The sequence below is a fragment of the Mauremys mutica genome, chromosome 1 (assembly GCF_020497125.1).
Source record: "Mauremys mutica isolate MM-2020 ecotype Southern chromosome 1, ASM2049712v1, whole genome shotgun sequence".
Lineage (NCBI taxonomy): Eukaryota > Metazoa > Chordata > Testudines > Geoemydidae > Mauremys > Mauremys mutica.
In genome coordinates, this window is record NC_059072.1 from 262458360 (window position 1) to 262477355 (window position 18996).

The window sequence follows — 18996 nt, forward strand, 5'->3', positions numbered from 1 at the left end:
CAAAAAAAAAGTTGGAAAATTTCAGGAAAGATAACTAGGAAAAATAGAGAGGGATGTTTCAGATTGGTAGAGGCCTGTTCTACAAGAAGTTAACAGGAAAGGAAAAATTGGCTGTACTCATGGAGTGGCCTTCACTGATCCAGAGAACTGCTGGAAGTGGCAAGCAGAATAAGAAGGGGGGGGGGAGGACCATTACACCAATATAGATACTCTTACATTGTTATAAATTAAGTGGGTCTTATTCAGAGTTGGCCAAAATTTAGGGATTTTTGTTTGCATCTAGCTTGGATATGTTTCTCCCAAAACAAAACAAAACATGAAATTGGCATTCTTGTCTAGTCACTGAACAGTCATGAAACAGAGAAATATCATTCAATTTCAATTAGCTAGGAATTGGCAGGGAGTCTGCCAGCTTTGGAAGTCCCAGTTGGATGCTCCAGCTACATCTCTGGAGGCCAGTAGCCTTTTGACCACAAAGCTGTCCTGGCTCAAACAGAGACTCATAAGGCTGCTACCTCAGCGTGGGAAACCTGCCAGCCCCTAGAACTCTGTCTAGAGGGTCTGAGAGGCTCACTGTACTAAATCAGGGAGCCTGCCAGGACTGAGGCTGGCAGGCACCCTGAAACACCAACGGGGTGTTTTCATCAAATCACTGCTGCATCATTGCCAGTGTTTCATCTAGTCACATGCAAGGTCTAATGTTGTCCAAGTTTCACATCACCTCTGAATTTGGACAATTTTTGCCCTTGGACATGCTCAGATGACTCCCATGACTTCAAATGGGAGTCATACACATTGTCATCAGATTTTCCGCTGCATGTGTTGTGTGTGCCATCCCAGCTTTGTGCAAACAGGTGGCACAGCAGACCGCCCAATGACCACAAGATCCATTAAGATACGAAGGCATCTGGCCAGGTTTATTGTTGACGAAGCCCAGTCCTAGCTCCCCGTATCAATGTCTACAGTTACACTAGCACGTGTATGCCTGTGACAATGGACACAGCTCAGTGAATGGCCAGACACACTCCCTTTGAGGCTCCATTTTATACATCAATACAGTACTGCCCCTCTGGTGTAGTTAATTGACACCCTCTGACGTAGCCGATTACCACCTATCACCTTGTACCTCTCTATCCATCACACAATCATCCTGATCTTATCTTCGGGATGGGTAAGTGTGTTCTTGTTATCTTTAGAGAATGTGCTTGTTTCAAGGTGTTCTGGTACCACCCTTCTGAATTGTGTTTGTGTGAGTGCTCTGTGCGTATTGCAAAATGTGTGTTTTGCAGTATCAGTGCTTTTGTCAGATTCTGTGAGCCGGGCTTGCCTCTAGCTCACAGCGTGATTTTGCTTTATATCAGCACATTTTTGACTGCTACTTTAGCCCAGGCCTCAGGCCAGGCCTCTGATAGAAGCACTTATGTTTCAGTCCCTCTTCCTCCAACACACATCTGAAGGCAGAAAGTATAATTTAAGATTAATACTACAAGAGATTATTCCTCTTTGGATTATGTTAATTCTCACAGTGCTGCCATTTCTCTCTTCCATTACCACAGCATTTTTTGCACCATGAAAGATGCAGTAAACAGACTTGGAACATGAAACTTTTGAAGACAGGCAGACCGAAGAGGGTAAGAGAAAATCTGCTCAGTTTTGGTTCTTTCTCCCCGTACTCAGAAATTCTGTACATTACTTCTGTACATCACTTCTCAAACTTCACTGAATTGTGAAGTTGATAGATGGTGACATACTACAACTATCTCACTTAAGTTATTAGGAAATAACACTGACAAATCATCATCAAGCCCAATTTTATAAAATAACTCCGGAAAAAGTATTTATTTAATGGAAACTTTCACTGAATAAAAAGACCAACACTGGACCTTCTGAATAATTGTCCTGAAAAAACTGCCATTCAAGATTGCTAAAACTTCCTCTTATTTAAAGTTTAGTTACAATGTCAATGCAATACACACAGAAAAACAAGGGATAATTTACATTTATTTTTTTCTACCATAGAATTCCTTAGAGTACAAATCAAGACTTGATCATAAAAACACAAAAAAACCCACAGTTAGCACTTTTTCTTTTTTCTTCCTCTCTTAGTCCATGATTTCCCTTTTTTGCCCTCAAACACAGATCGGGCAGTCACCATGACTGTGTTTTCTTCATCTCCATCCTCACCACCTGAGCTACTATTCATGTCTTCCTCCTGTCTCACTGTGTTTTTCTCAATTGCTGATTCCTTGACAGTTTTTCCTCTTTTGCTCTTATTTAAAACTTCGCTTTCAGAATCCTCCCCTGAAGACCCACTGGATGCTTCTGACAGCTGCACCTCACCAATGAAACCGCCTCCATGGAAACTCTCCTCTTCGGACTTTGAATGTTTTTTCCTCTTTACCCTTTGGCTTTGTGCTGCAGTAGCTCCATCTGTTATGTCTATGTTATGTATTTTTCCTTTAGTTTTCTCACCGTGTTTAAATTCTCTTTCTACAACAGCAGTAGCCTCATCAGCTGCTGCTTCTTTTTCTTTCCTCTGCATACAAGTCACAGCTCTTCGAAGTCTCTGGCTCTTAATGGATTGCTTTTCATGTTGTGCTAGTCTGAAGAATGAATCAATTCGAAGTTGAGTCTACAAGAATACGCAACAATTAAAGAGGTGAAGTTTAGATACCATGGTGATAGGCATTCTATAAATAAAATAGATTATGCAATAGTCTAAATTGGTGTAGAACAAAGACTGCTCAAATAAATGAAATATGAATCACAAGTATATACAGAGTTCAAGATGAGTTACCAGAAGAGATTAGTAATTATACAATAATATAATTATTCATTAAGTTTTAAAAGCTTCCTTAGAGCAAGAAACACTACAGCCCTGTTTAAAGAAACAAATTAATGGCTAAGGAAGCAAAATTCCCTTCACATTTTACAAATACTGCGTTCATACTTCTAACATGCGTTATTTGCAATTACAGCACAAATAGAGACTCCCAGACCTGCACACACACATACTTATTAGCATATTCTCAAATGCAAAGCTATTAACATAATAAAATGATTGCTTTCCTAACTAAACCCTACAACTATGCTTTTAATTTGCACAAACCAATGAAATAAAATGTTATTCTCATTGATCAAATGAATTGAATGCTTACTGCAACATTTTAAGTCTTAACTGCAACCTTTTTGAAAGAGTCACTTAAGATGCCACATTGTTAACAGTGTGTGCAGATTTAAAAGTTATCAATATATTTATGTTATAAAACAAAGTATTTTAAAAGCAATTCCTCCATATCTGCTTACTCCTGTATTCAGGGATCTGCATCTCCCTGCAAGAGCTGATGCTATTACTAACATATAAAGCTTTATAGGGAATACAGTACAACCTCACTTAGCCAAACTGTTTGAGAGAACATTTAAAAACATTCAGCTAGATGAAGCTTTACATGAATGGAAGACTGGCAAGGCTGCTTTGAAAATCCTACAGGAGCCAAGCTTCAATGCATCAGAAGTAGGGATTAAATGGGGTTTACCTATGGTGCTTTAGGAATCTGTAATATCAGCTACTGCAGAACAAACAGAAGCCTGAACTCAGGAGTTGACAGGCAGCAGAACTATTAGTATAATTTTAAATGCTGTAAATTAGTAAAATCTAAGTGCTTCACAGCACACAAACTGTACAATATTTACATCCAAAAGAACTTAAAATCTAATGTGATGTCATTTTAAAAATATATGTACTTACAATTTTAATATCTACATACACAAGGCCTAATTCCATGCTGACTTACAACTTGTGACAGCCCACAAGTTCAATGGAATTGCAGGGGTTGTAGTTCAGCACAGAATTTGATCAAGAGTCTGTTAAATGATTTGGGCTTATAATATACTTTTGGTTGAAGCTTTGTTGGTTATTTTAAAAATACTAGATTTTAAATTTTCAAGCCAGCTTTAAACTACATAAAATCCTCCAATAACACGATTACCTGTTGTGAGTTCAGCTGTTTAAGTACAGGCAAAAGGACTTCATCTGTCTTTGTCCTAGTCCAGCCAAAGCAACTCTGACAGAATGTGTAGGCAGTTAAGGTTCATCAAAAATTAAAAAACACTTCTTACTACCAAAGTATGAATGTGAAAAACGGAAGTTCCATACATAACCAAGCATCTCTAAAAGATACTGTACCTAAAAGTTTTTGTACTGTAAAAACAAAGGAAATTTCGAGGTCTAGTAACAACTATTGCCAGTATTATCGCAAATGTCTCCAGAAAAGCTTATTCTTTTCTATTATCCATTAACTGTGTATCAAACAACAAAAAGATCCCTCTGACTACATCTAATATTGTTGTAAAAATATGTTAATCTGAAGAAAAGAAAAAACCCACAATGTTTGTATATACACCAGAGGCTTCATTAAGTTACCTAACTATGGACCATCCGTTTTTAGACACAGTGCTGTATCTCAAATTGCAGTCAGTGCAAGAAATACATGGACTGTGGCAAGGGATGCTAAATAAAGTGAGGATGGAATCACTTATTTTGTTTATGTTTAAAATGAAATCCTCCTCACCTTACCTTTGCTTGAAGTGAGTGAGATTACGATATCACTCCTCATGCAAGTGAGACAAGTAGAATTTGGTTCTCTGTTACTGAACTTGCTAATAGACTCATGCATTCTTTTCTGTCAAACAACTTTGGTTCACAACTCCAACCAGATATGATTGTAAAAAGATATTCTCTGATCTGTTCTACGTCAGGCCTTCCCCAGATGAATGACCCCTTTGACTCATCCACCACAGGTTTCAGGTAAGCTTTTACTACTGCTGGATTTGGGAAGCCAGGACTCAGCTGCAGTTGCTGCAGTTTTTTCTTTACTTTGGTATCATGTGGATTGGATCTTATTTTCTTATTCTTCTGAGCTTCAGTCCACCATTCACTGAAGAGTATAGGAGGAGACAGACATTCAGTTGTTTCAGTAAAATACATTTTAGACTATTAAGGGCTATCAAGCGAACTTAAACAGCCTTTATTATTATTATTTCTTATTTGTTTCCAGTAGTGCCATGACATGATAGGCAATTTCCAAACAACAAGCTGGCACAATCTCTGCCCCAAGAAGCATACAATCAAAAGGCACACAGACACTTTAGGGAGAAGATACACAACCTGTAAAGTACCAGTGGTCAAGGTGATCTTTGGCCACATCTTGGTCTGGACAGTAGAAGTCAACTAGATTCCTCAAAGGCAGCACAACAGAAGTGGGTCTTCAAGAAGTACATAAATACAAAGAGGGTGATGGCCTTACTGATGAGCTGAGGAAAAGTGTTCCACACATAGTGATGATTCTTGGATGACTTTTGTAACAAAAAATGACATATACATACATATACATATATATATATATATATATATATACACATATATTTTAAATAAGAAGTCATAGCCCCAGGTAAGCCCACTTCCAAGTGAAACTGCTCCATGAAATTTTAAAAATTTGGCTCCAGTGAACTGTGCTATGGATTTATAAGTGGTTTAAAACAATTTTTATTGGAAAACAGGGAAGCCTTCCTACTTACTAAATCTCTTTTAGTAATGTCTCCCACTAATCCTCACTAACAGGATCACGTGCACCCTTCAGCTCAAGGCCCACTGTTCCTTTCAAAGCACTTGCCCTCTTGCCAGAAGACTTCTAAAGATGAGGGAATATTACCTACAAATAGTAACAGTTGAAAATACAATCCAACCACGCAGATATTTATAAACCAGATACAAAGGAACCATATTCAAAAAATATTAAAGTTAGAAAGTGCCTGAATTAAGGTTGCTCATGCAGCCTTAATTCCAACCCCACTCCATGCCCACCCCAGCCTTGCTCATAAGCATGATAGTCTTGATTACATACTGTTTTAACTGGACCCCAGATTCATTCAGTGCACAAGGATAGATGCTGCTAAGAAATAGTGAATAACTAACAATGCACTTTCCATGTGGCCCCATGCCAAACTGGCTGCACAGCCATCCAAACACTGCAGTGAACACAGAATTAGTTTCTTCATGGGCTTTTCTACAGCACTCATCACCATAATATTCAAGTACTTCACAAACATTAATGAGCTTATCTTTACAACACCCTGCGAGGTAGGGAAGTATCAGCCTCCCCATTTTACAAATGGGGAACTGAGTCACAGAGGTTTCATTCAAAATGGTCAAAAGTGTCCACTGAATTTGGGTGCCTAACTCAACATACCTAGGACCTGATTTTCCAGTGTACCCAGCCTTTTTAAACACTTAATATGTTCATTGCATAGTGTCCTATGACTTCAGTTGTGTGTGTTCAGCACTTCTACAAGTCTGACCACAGTTATCTAAAGCCGAGTACCCAAAATAATAAAGAGCACATAGTTAGAAGCCACCCTGGAAAGCTTTGGTTTCAATGACTCGCCCAGCATCACATGTGCGAACTCTGAAATAGACAAAGACAGAATCCAAATTTTCAGGGCAGGATTTAGCTTCCTAAAAAATGGAATAGTCTTTTCCCTTCCTGTGAGTCCAGGCCTCATTAGCTATGCACTTTCCAACATCTGCAACAAATGAGCTTGGGGTCCTACAGGCAACACACATTCAGTACATAACCCTGATTCATTCCCAGAACACCATTCACACTGTCCCCTGAGTGAGACAGGAGTTATGTGGGGAAAAAAGTGCCTGTGATCATGTAATGAAAGACTGTATCATAAAGCATATGTACAAGGGGGCTGAATTAAAGGTTGCATGGGACAACCTTAATTCCAGCATTTATTAACTTTTAAATGCATGACTTTGCAATGTTAACATTCATATAATTTTTTTGGAGGGTGGCGAGGGGGAGATAATATTTCCCAGATTTTAAGAAAAGCAAAATGAAAATACAGAAATTCTATCATGTGAAACAATAATGGCCTCCCATTTGGGTCATCATCAGGACCGCCTTTAGGTCCACAGCACAGACCTGTACTATTCCACCTAACTGATAGGAATAGCAGGCTGTTACCTTTTATACGGCCCAGCCACTGGTAGATAGCAAAACAACGTAGAAACTCAGGAATCCTGGGTTCTATTTCAGTGACCCTTCTTTACATGCCCTCCTGACCCTTCTGTTTCTTGCACGTAACCCACAGCCTGTCTCTGCCCCTCTCTATCCTAACCTTTGTATGTCTCTTTTCAGGCAGTCTAATTCCCATTCTTCATTCTCCTCCTTCTACCAAAAAATATTGAACACACCTTCTCCCAAACTTGGGTGTGGGGGGGGGGGGGGGGCACGGCATGTGTGTTCCACTAGGAGTCCAACTCTGAAGCAGTTGCACAGTTCTAAAAAAACCCAAATCTCTCCAGTTTTATTCTATTAGCTACATCAGAACATCCCACTGTTTCCTTGCCACTTCAGCTAATAATAACCTAAATTCAGAAGGATGTGACAGGCAGACCAGTTGAAAGTCTCTGCGTTAAGATAAAAGGGGTGGGGGGGAAATAGGGGTGGCATCATGGCAGGAATCTACTATAGACCACCAAATCATGAAGAGGAGATGGATGAAGCATTTTTAGAATAACAAATATCTACAACACAAAACCTGGTAAGTAATGGGAGTCTTAAGCGGATATTTTCTGTTGAAAAATAATATGGGAAACACATGTCTGGGTAGTTAAAGTCTTAGAATCCATTGGGGACAACTTCTTCTATCAGAAAGTAGTCAGGGAGTAGCCATTTTGGACTTGATTTTGACCAACGGAAACGAATTGGTTGCTAATCTGAAGCTGGAAGACTGTTTGAGTGAAAGTAATCATGAAATAATAGACTTCATGATTCTAAGGAAAGGAAGGAGTAAGAGCAGCAGAATAAGGACAATGGTCTTCAAAAAGGCAGACTTTAACAAACTCAGAGAATTGGTAGCTAAGGTCCCATAGCAGTTTCTAATGGGCACAATATGAAAGGCACAACTGCAAACTATTTCAGTGCAAAGGAAACATAGGGAGGATAATAAGAAGCCAATATGACTCCATCAGGAGCTCTCTGATGACCTAAAAATAAAAAAGGAATGCTACAAAAAAAATGGAAACCTTTCCAAATAGCTAAGGAGAAGTACAAAAGAATAGCACAAGCATGTAGGGACAAAATCAGAAAGGTTAAGGAACAAAATGAGTTACACCTAGCAAAGGACATAAAAGGCAATAAGAAGAGGTTCTCAATCTTTCCAGACTAATGCACCCCTTTCAGGAGGCTGATTTGTCTTGTGTACCCCAAGTTTCACCTCACTTAAAAACTACTAGCTTACAAAATCAGACATAAAAATACAAAAAGGGTCACAGCCACATTATTACTGAAAACTTCCTTACTTTCTCATTTTTACCATATATTATAAAATAAAATCGCAACCCCCAGGTTGGGAAACAAACACTCATATAGTATACAGCAGTGTTTCTCAAACTAGGGTAGCCGCTTGTGTAGGGAAAGCCCCTGGCAGGCCGGGCAGGTTTGTTTACCTGCCCCATCCGCAGGTCCGGCCGATCGCGGCTCCCACTGGCCGCAGTTCGCCACTGCAGGCCAATGGGGGCTCCTGGAAGCGGCGGCCAGTAAGTCCCTCGGCCCGCGCCGCTTCCAGCAGCTCCCATTGGCCTGGAGCAGCAAACTGCAGCAAGTGGGAGCCACGACCAGCCGGCAACCCTAGTTTGAGAAACACTGCTGTATACTATATGAGTGTTTGTTTCCCCAACCTGGGGATTGCGATTTATTTTAGTTTGAGAAACACTGGTATACAGAGTAGCATAAACAAGTCATTCTTTGTATGAAATTTTAGTTTGTACTGACTTTGCTAGTGCTTTTCATGTAGCCTGTTGTAAAACTAGGCAAATATCTGGATACGTTGGCGTACCCCCTCGAAGACGTCTGCATACCCCTGGCTGAGAACCACTGACTTAGATAATGGAGTGGAGAGTATGTTTAGAAAATTTGTAGATACCACCTGCGAGGGGCTGCTAGCACTTTGGAGGACAGGATTAGAATTTAAAATGACCTTGACAAATTGGAGAATGGGTCTGAAATCAACAAGATTAAATTTAATTAAGACAAGTGCAAAGTACTACTTAAGGCGCCTCTCCCCGCCACAGCCCTGAGCGCCTGCGCGGCACTTAATAGGCTACTGCGTGGCTTAGAGAGAAAACTTAGATTACAGTAGATCGCAAATTGAATACAAGTCAACAACGTGATGCTGTTGTGAAAAAGCTTAATATCATTTTGGGGTGTATTAACCATAGGGTTGTATGTAAGACACGGGAGATCATTGTCCCACTTTACTCGGCACTGATGAGGCCTCAGCTGGAGTCCTGTGTCCAGTTCAGGGTGCCACATTTTAGGGAAAAAGGTAGATAAATTGGAGAGAGAGAGTCTAGAGGAGAGCAAAAAATATATATAAGTGATAAAACCTGACCTATAAGGAAATGTTAAAAATACTGGGCATATTTAGTCTTGAGAAAAGAAGACTGAGGGGGGATCTGACAACAGTATTCAAATATGGTAAGGGCTGCTATGAAAAGAGCCCTGTGATCAACTGTTCTCCATTTTCACTGAATGTAGGACGCTGCAGATTAAGCCCATTACTACATAAGGGAGATTTAAGTTAAATATTAGAAAAAACTTTCTAACTATAAAAGGTAACTAACTCTGGAATAGGCATCAAACAGAAGCTGTGGAATCCCCATCATTGGAAGATTTTAAGGAAACATTGGAGAAACACCTATCAGGGATGGTCTAGGTTTACGTGGTCCTCACTCAGCAGAGGGGACTGGACTTCGTGACTTTCTGAAATCCCTTCCAGGCCTATGATTCTATGATAGCTATGTTGTTTTCTATAACCTGCACTCTTCACCTATATTCGCAACATCTCTCTTTACACGGTAAAGTGATAGTAAAATATGTAAAACATCTGTATTATGGAAAGAAAAATCAAATAAATCATACGTGAATTTTAAGAGCGGTTCCATTCCAGGCCCAGGAAATTCATTTAAAATCTCCATTGCTGTTACATAGCCAACAGATGGGATTCCTTCAGTGTAGTCACTTCCAAGCAAATAGGCCAAATTAATTAACTTGCTTCTGTCTAACCCTATAAGACAGAAAACGTAAACCAGACATTACTCTATGAATTTAAACTCTGTTCTCCCAAAGACAACAATAGCACCTTATCTGAAAATAAAAACAGTAACAGGAAAATGCACAGGCATTAACAGGGATCAAAGCTACTCTGATTCAAGGTCAGGGCTTGCTTTACATGCTGGACCAATCTCAAAACATTACTGCTAGCCTAGTGATTGCTTTAAAGTACTGTATCTGACAACCCCTTAGAGTCAAAATTAAATGCTGTTTGGAACCCTGGGAACTTGCATTAATTTTTGGCCTTTATGTTATTTTATACCTTAAAAAAAAAAACCTCACACACCTATGTCTCACCCCATCTTCAATTCTGACCTAAGTTTATTGGCTTAGATATCAGGAATTCAGAGACAGAACCAATGCTGCACACAACACCCTGAAGTCTGGAATCTCAGTATTCAAATAGCTTAAAAGCAGCGGTTCTCAAACTGTGTGGTCTATGCTCCCTGGCTGGAGGTTGATCACACTGTGTTGGCAGGACACAGGATGATCATGTTCATTGCTTCAAGTTGCATCTACAGGCCTCCAGGCTCTGGAAAGGAAGAGGAGAAGTCAACCTAGCTGCCACTACTAGGAAGTGGTGTTATAAGATGACAGAAAACCAGAACCACTCCTCAGGGACTGGATCTACCAACTTACTCCAGAAATTACTTCAATGGAGAGGGAGAAGGGAGGAGCGTGCATGCTAGGACGATCCATCAGGCAGCTAATCAGAATGTCTATATGTCCATGGCAGCAGGAGAGAAAGACCACTGGGCATAGGGAACCATGTGCAGAAGAAAAGAAGAACAGGAAAGATGGCAGACAGAAAGTGAAACTGATTTTTTCCCCAAAACAGACCAAAACCAAATATACTACTATATCACAGATAGTTAAAAACACAAATAATTTCATAACACATTTTTCACATAAGCAATTGCAACCTCTGCCACAAAAGGCATAAATAAGGTAATCAGAGAAAAGATACTCTTTTCTCCACTTATCTTCTTGAACTGCTGTAGTTACTCTTGCATATAGAAATAAGAAGGGCTTATCACATCAGACACAGTACTGGACAAAAATGATGTCTCAGAATTTGCTGGGAGAACGAACCACAGCAGGAGAACAAATACTTTTTCATTAAGTAAAACCATTGAGAAGTTTTGCATGATCAATAATCAATAAACATATTAAAATATTGGTTCAAATCTCTGAACTGGGAGTTTTGTGGTAGTTTTGCCTAAGTAACGGCTGAGGAATGGGCAGAAATTGTCCCTAATAAATTAGGTGACAGGCACACAAATTTAAAAAGTTCAATAGTTTACTATGTGCCATGGCTAAAAATTTTGTTAAGACCAGTATACTTTTTTGATCTTTGGTCTTGCACCAGCAATCAGAGGGAAAAATACTACCATGGATTAATTAGTAATTGAAAATTGTTCTACAACATGATTTAATCCCTTAGATCCCTTTATAACACAGTGTTTGTCAGCATGTCCAAAAGAAACTTCTATTTAGAGAAGCTTATAATTGGCCTATATAAATTTTCTCTGACTAAAATGATGCATGGTCTTTTGTCTTCTTCACACAAAATGTGAATGTTTACCAGAAAACAGACTTGCATTTCATACATGGTAGCTATTACTACTACTGTAATTAGGTCACTAGCTTAGTCCTAGTGCAACAAATGGCTGTGAATTCAAAGAGATTCCTTAATGCACAAACCAACATAGAAGGATGGTATCTGATGTGACTTTGATCTCTCTCTCTCAAAAAAAAAAAAAATTACCACCACAATAGTTATATATGATTCTGAATGAGTTCCAGTATTAAGAAGATATAGAACAAAACTTCCCATCAAAAGCAAGCAAACAAACAAATATATCCAGCATACAAGCACTTGCACCTTACCTAGTTGGTTCTGAATATCCACATATTGGTAATATTCCACATACTTGTTTTGACTGAAGAAATTTTTATAAACATGCCGTGCTCCAAACAGCCAAATATCACTATCGTCAGTGATTGTCCCAGATGTCTGATCAGTAAGGTCCAAGACAGCACACTGAGCCTCTGCCTCCATAGGTGCTTCAATGTAAGGAACACCAAACAGACGGAGAAGCTCCTACAGGAAGTGGGGTTAATACGTCAAAAAAGGATAGCTCATAATACCATGCCTGCTTGACTCAAAAATGTGCTTGGTTCACATTTGGATAGTGTTTACTCGTTCACAGAAAACCTAAACAATTTACATAAAGTCAAGGGGCCAAATCCTACTCATCTTACTCATACAAGTCTCTTGGATAAGCTAAATGCTCTCTCTAATTTTTCTCCCTGTACTTCTCAATTCCAAAATGACTGAAAACTGGCTACATAGATCACTAACTTAGAGAGGAAAACACCCAGCCTCCTTAACTGTTTAATTCATTTGTTTCAATACAAGTTACTCATGTAAATATTCTTTTAGGAAAAGTGAAGCATTACAAGACTTGAAAAGTCCTCAAGCATGTCTGACAGCAGACACCACTTTAAATTCTGGTGTTCCCAATTTACAGATTCCAGGAAGTTCACTTTGGACTTCACTATTGCTATTGATTTAACGTGAAGGGTGCTCCAGTTCTATAAATGATGTAGCATAAAACAGGAAGACAGAAACAGTTGTGAGCAAGCAATTTTATAGCCGTATTTCTGACCATGAAAGACAGCAATAACATCCTAGATGTTTTTTGTTTTTTCTAAAAATTCTTATAATAATATGAATGAATGGTATATTTACATGTGTCAATGGTGCGGATAAATCATCTTTTGTTTATCAGAACACCTTTCTAGTTTCAGACTGGACTCTGCTAAATGTGCTGTTATATGACATATAACAACTCCAATTATGTGCACACATACCCCAATCTATGGAAACTACTCTTTCTCCATTTCTTCTCCTTCCTCCCTTCTGCAAAGCATGGATGCGCGTTAGCGAATCATTTTTTAGTATTTTCAGGCTGATCTTATTCATTTTTATCTAGTACCACCAAAGGCTATAAATGTTTACATTTTTTTAGGGCTGTCGATTAATTGCAGTTAACTCAAGCGATTCATTCAAAAAATTAATCGCAATGTTAATTGCACTGTTAAACAATAGAATATCAATTGAAATGTATTAAATACTTCAGATGTTTTTCTACATTTTCATATATATTTGATTTCAATTACAACACAGAATATAAGTGTATATTATTTTTATTACAAATATTTGCACTGTAAAAATGGAGAAAGTTTTTTTCAATTCACCTCATACAAGTATTGTAGTGAAAATGTAACTTACAAATGTAGATTTTTTTGTTACATAACTGCACTCAAAAACAAAACTTCAGATCCTACAAATCCACTCAGTCCTACTTTTTCTGCCAATCGCAGACAAACAAGTTTGTTTACATTTACAAAGATAATGCTGCCCTCTTCTTATTTACAATGTCACCTGAAAGTGAGAACAGGCATTTGCATGGCACTTTTGTAGCCGGCATTGCAAGGTATTTACATGCCAGATATGCTAAACATTCGTTTGCCCCTTCATGCTTTGGCCACTATTCCAGAGGAAAATGCTTCCAGCTGATGACGCTTGTTCAAAAAATAAATGTGTTAATTAAATTTGTGACTGAACTCCTTGGGGGAGAATTGTATGTCTCCTTCTCTGTTTTATCCTCACTCTGCCATATACTTCATATTATAGCAGTCTTGGATGATGACCAGCACGTTCTTCATTTTAAGAAGACTTTCACTGCAGATTTGACAAAACGCAAAGAAGGAACCAATGTGAGGTTTCTAAAGATAGCCACAGCACTCAACCCATGGTTTAAGAATCTGAAGTGCCTTTGTGTGGAGCAGGCTTTCAGAAGTCTTAAAAGAGCAACACGCCGATATAGAAATTACAGAACCCAAACTGCGAAAAAAGAAAATCAACCGTCTGCTGGTAGCATCTGACTCAGATAATGAAAATGAGCATGCGTCAGTCCACACTGCTTTGGACTGTTATCGAGCAGAATCCATCATGGACGTATAGCATGGATGCATGTCCCCTGGAATGGTAGATGAAGAATGAAGTGACACATGAATTTTAGCACATCTGGCAAGTAAATATCTTGCGACGTTGGCTACAACAGTGCCACGAGAACGCCTGTTCTCACTTCCAGGTGATTTTGTTTTTTATACCAAAAAAAAAAAAAAAAGCAGGCAGCATATTTCCTGCAAAATGTAAACAAACTTGTTTGTCTGAGTGATTGGCTGAACAAGAAGTAGGACTGAGTAGACTTGCAGGCTCTAAAGTTTTACATTGCATTCAAAAATAAAACTATTACAAATGTAGAATTATGTACAAAAAGTAAGTTCAACTTTCATGATAAAGAAATTGCACTAAAGTACTTTTATTAGGTGAATTGAAAAATACTATTTCTTTTGGGTTTTTTATGTGCAAATACTTGTAATCAAATACAAATATATACACTTTGTATTCTGTGTTGTAATTTAAATCAATATATTTTAAAATGTAGAAAACATCCAAAAATATTTACATAAATGGTATTCCATTATTGTTTATTAATTTTTTTTAATTGTGCAATTAATTTTAACCGGTTGACAGCCCTAATTTTTTTCCCCAGAGATCCCTTGCTTGAATTGTGTTCTGTGCCCTGTTAAAGTCTGTTTCAAAACAATTTGCTCAGTTTTTACTGTTAAATTAGGATCAGTTACAGCATTAATAGTTTGTCTGCCACCATGTGGCTTGCAATATCTCAAGCTCTTACCAAAGTATAATTAATTGAAGGTGGGGAGGAGGGGGTGTTAAAAATCACATCATGGTGAAAGTACAAGGAAGCCTTTTAACCTGAAACTGGGACACAATTTATACCATATGAACTATCTCCCTTTTCCTCCAAAGAAAGTCTGCAAATTAGTATTTTGGAACATCGTTTACAAATATCAGATACCACTGTGTGTTACTTCATCGGGTGTCAAGTCTGTATAGTCTTTAATCAAGACCAGATACCTTTAAACCTATAAAGTATTTAAAATCAAGATAGGATCTCTTTCTAAAAGATATGCTATAGCTCTAACAAAAATTATAGGCTTTATGCAGAGATTACTGGGTGAGGCTCTTTGGCCAGTGGTATGCAAGAGGTCAGATAATCATCATAATGGTCCCTTCGGACCTTAATCTATTAAGCTATAGGAAACCTTAACTGGCTACAGTTTACCTGCATTAAAATTAGAGTGATTCTATGTTACTGTGAGGGTTTAATACTCAAAGGATTTTGCATGGTTTACATTTCTCGTACAGCAAGAGCCAAAGATCAAATTTTGGGGGGGGGGGGGAAGAGAGAGAAGCTCCCTCCTGACTTTCCGTACAAAATGATACAATGTGGTAGAGGTTAAAAAAAAGTCAGGGGCAGCATTCAAGCACATTTTTCACTCAACTATGGTAAATACAAAATCTAAGCCCCACAAGAGTGAAAATCCTGTAAGGTTTCAAAAAAACACTATTGTGCATATGTGCAGTAACCAGAGCCTGATACAGAATGCGCTTACACTTCCAAAAACATCAGCTACTAGCATGACTTCAGTTGGTAAGAAATGCAGAAAAATGAACACACACAAAGCTGGATATGACACACACAAGCATTATCCAAAAGATTTTTTTAGTTTTCATAGAATTATAGAAATGTAGGTCTGGAAGGGACCTGGAGGAGTCATCAAGTCCAGCCCCCTGTGCTGACCATCCTTGATATGTGGTCTGTTCTTAAAAACTTCCAACAATGGGGATTCCACAACCTCCCTTGGAAGCCTATTCCAGAGCTTAACAGCCCTTATAGTTAGAAAGGTTTTCCTAATATCTAACTTAAATCTCTCTTGCTGTAGACTAAGCCCATTGCTTCTTGTCCTTCCTTCCGTGAACAAGGTGAACGTTTGTGTATTTGTATATTTTCAAAAATTTCAACAGTACAGTTTTAAAAAACTTTCAGTTTAAACAACATTAGGTACAATTTGCTGCACTTCACCTTATAAAGGCTTTTTAATTTCTACTCAATCTTATTACTCCCTTCTCTTGCCCCACACTAAAAAATATAAGCTTGATACTTGAAAAAAGGGAAGATATTTTCCCTTATTTATTCATGAAGTATGAACCTTAACTGTACAATGTAACATGTAATATTTCAGGCATTTTGAATCTGAGACATGTTCTTTTAATATTCTCTCAAGTAGGCTGAGGAAAGAAAACAAGCTCATAAGCGAGAAAAGTGACCCAGAATTAAACATTATAAACAGTGTTTGACATACTGTTTGACTTGCCAAGAGGTACAAACAGTGATTTTTATTTTTAATGTCATTATGAGCTTCAAACATTACCTGACTTTCCAAGAACATCTGTCCTGTTACAGTGGCAGCAATACGCTCCTGCTGTTGTTTTTGAGCCTGAAGCATGTTTTGCTCAACAGAAAGGTTGTTTTCCAGAGCTTCCAATTCCTCCTGCATATTAAATAAAGGCAAAGTTTGGTCATACCAACAGTGAAGTATATTAAATTGTTTATACATATATGTGCTTGACTATAATTACAACAGGAGCCTGTGCACCACTAATTCACACAGATGCCTGTAAGTCTTCATACTCTCCTAATGAAACACATCATAAGGATATAAATAGAAGAGCTGAGACCTCATAGCTCCCGCTGACTTCATCTGGAGTTGTGGGTGCTCAGCAACTCTGAAAAATCAGGCTCAATATATTCTGTACCTTTCAAGCAGACAAATGAATAAGACAGGGATGAAGCCAGTAAGTTAAAGGAGGCACACAATAGCTCTGCCATAAGTGTCCATTCAATAGTGTCCTTTAGAAAAGCAATTTAACTGGAGATTACTTTACTATTCCCTCAATACAAGTAACAAAAAACAAGTATCATTACCAAACTAATATCTTGCCACTCATTCACTGCATCTTCCCTGTCTTTTTCGATTTCAGCATTCTGATGAATAGTCAACTGCACTTCTTCAGCAGCGTCTTTAAGGAGGTTATCTGTGGCAACATCATCTCCTTCCTTCTCCAGTTCTGTAGCTGCTGCTTCAACAGCCAATGTCTCATCAGGTTCAGAGGGAGCATGTGATGTTTTAAATATTTCACCTGGAAACCCAGTGTCATTACTACTTTCACTGTCCACTTCAATAAAGCTACCTGCACAAGGGGAAGGGGGGGAAAAAAGCACGTTTTCTTCCTCATTAAGGGGGAAAAATACCATACTCAACTCCTAAGACACATTATTTTTTTATTAATTATTATTATTTCCATCAGACAGTGCCATTCTCCAGGACTCCTCCGGGCAGACCCACTGTTAGAGAGAAGTAGGAAATGTCAACATCTAACATCACCTAAGAGCTTTTGCTGCTCTCACAGTTTCTGTAGTATCTTCCCCCTCCCTTCCCCCCAGACTAGTGATGTCCTGAGAAGACAGAATTAAAATAATGATTGTCTGAACTAGCTTTACATTTCTTTATTTCCTTATAAAATATTGATACTCATGTAGAATGTGAAAGCTTGAGTCTTTAGAGTTAAAATAAGACAGATTTCATCTATGGAAACATCAGCAATTAGCCTTTTTTTATTCATTACATTTTTAATAATTTGTATTGAATTGATGAGAACTGCAGTTTTACCTTCCCCTCTACTCATTGTAAAGTTTTCAGGATTAATGCTGATAGATATATAAAAATAATACAGCTGTAAAAATAATGAAGATGTGTGATTTAGGAAATTTTAAGCTGTACACTAAAAAAGAGTTATTTATTTAAGAGGGAAAAAAGGAACTAGGGAGGGATATGTGCGCATGAGTACATATCTCTGTTTTCCCTGTTGCATAGCACTTCCCCCAGGGAAAAAAAAAATGTTAAATAGCTTCTATGTGGTATGACTTTGGCAGAGCTTTTCTATCAAAAACGCTTAAATAAATAAATCAATAATAAGATAAAATAAAATACGTGCAATCCTGACTGGGTGAAACTATGGTGGGGAAAACAGATTTTGGTTTATGTAATGGCATTAGTCCTACCCTCTCACAGGAACTTTTTTTTTTTTAATTAAAGGGGCAGGTTGGTTTGTTTTTAAACAGAAGAGATCGCTCATTACTTTGCATAATCGTATATTTAAATGAGTAATAAAATTGTGACAGCGTGCAATAAAAACACAGAAGATAAAATAGAGCATAAGAGGTTTACAGTTTTAAATGCATTGTATAGGAAAACAAAACAGTTCAAAAATAAATGTTAGTATAGATCTTTAATGACAGGAGCAAGCATCTGAACAGCCTCATCCCTCAATGAATTTCTCTCTTCACCACTTCTATCAGAGGATGGAAGCTTATACCCATGAATCCAGCATACATGAGGGCAATACCACCCTTCCTGCTGACCTCACAGTTCTATGGGTAGAAAAGGGCAGCAAGTGTCTGCGAGATTCTACACCAGGGGTCGGCAACCTCTGGCACGTGGCTCACCAAGGTAAGCACTCTGGCAGGCCGGGCCAGTTTGTTTACCTGCCGCGTCGGCAGGTTCGGCCGATCACAGCTCCCACTGGCCGCAGTTCACCGTCCCAGGCCAACAGGGGTGGCGGGAAGCAGCGCAGGCGAGGGATGTGCTGGCCGTGGCTTCCCACCGCCCCCATTGGCCTGGGACAGCGAACCACGGCCAGTGGGAGCCGCAATCGGCCAAACCTGCCAACGCGGCAGGTAAACAAACTGGCCCGGCCTGCCAGGGTGCTTACCCTGGCGAGCCACGTGTCAGAGGTTGCCGACCCCTGTTC

The 18996-nt window shown here is 38.7% G+C and overlaps 1 protein-coding gene across 1 annotated transcript in view; it reads right to left on the reverse strand.

Moving 5' to 3' along the window:
- Window positions 1–1799: 1799 nt before the first annotated feature.
- LOC123358585 (DNA excision repair protein ERCC-5-like) overlaps window positions 1800–18996 on the reverse strand; it is a 68804-nt gene continuing 51607 nt past the window's right edge. Inside the window, exons 18-24 of the mRNA XM_045000965.1 lie at window positions 17111–17376; window positions 16557–16676; window positions 12075–12288; window positions 9993–10137; window positions 4737–4937; window positions 3990–4074; window positions 1800–2632 (exon numbers count right to left, since the gene is read on the reverse strand). Of these exons, the coding sequence (XP_044856900.1) occupies window positions 2075–2632; window positions 3990–4074; window positions 4737–4937; window positions 9993–10137; window positions 12075–12288; window positions 16557–16676; window positions 17111–17376 (1589 nt within the window). The 3' untranslated portion in view covers window positions 1800–2074. The remainder of the gene's footprint in view (window positions 2633–3989; window positions 4075–4736; window positions 4938–9992; window positions 10138–12074; window positions 12289–16556; window positions 16677–17110; window positions 17377–18996) is intronic.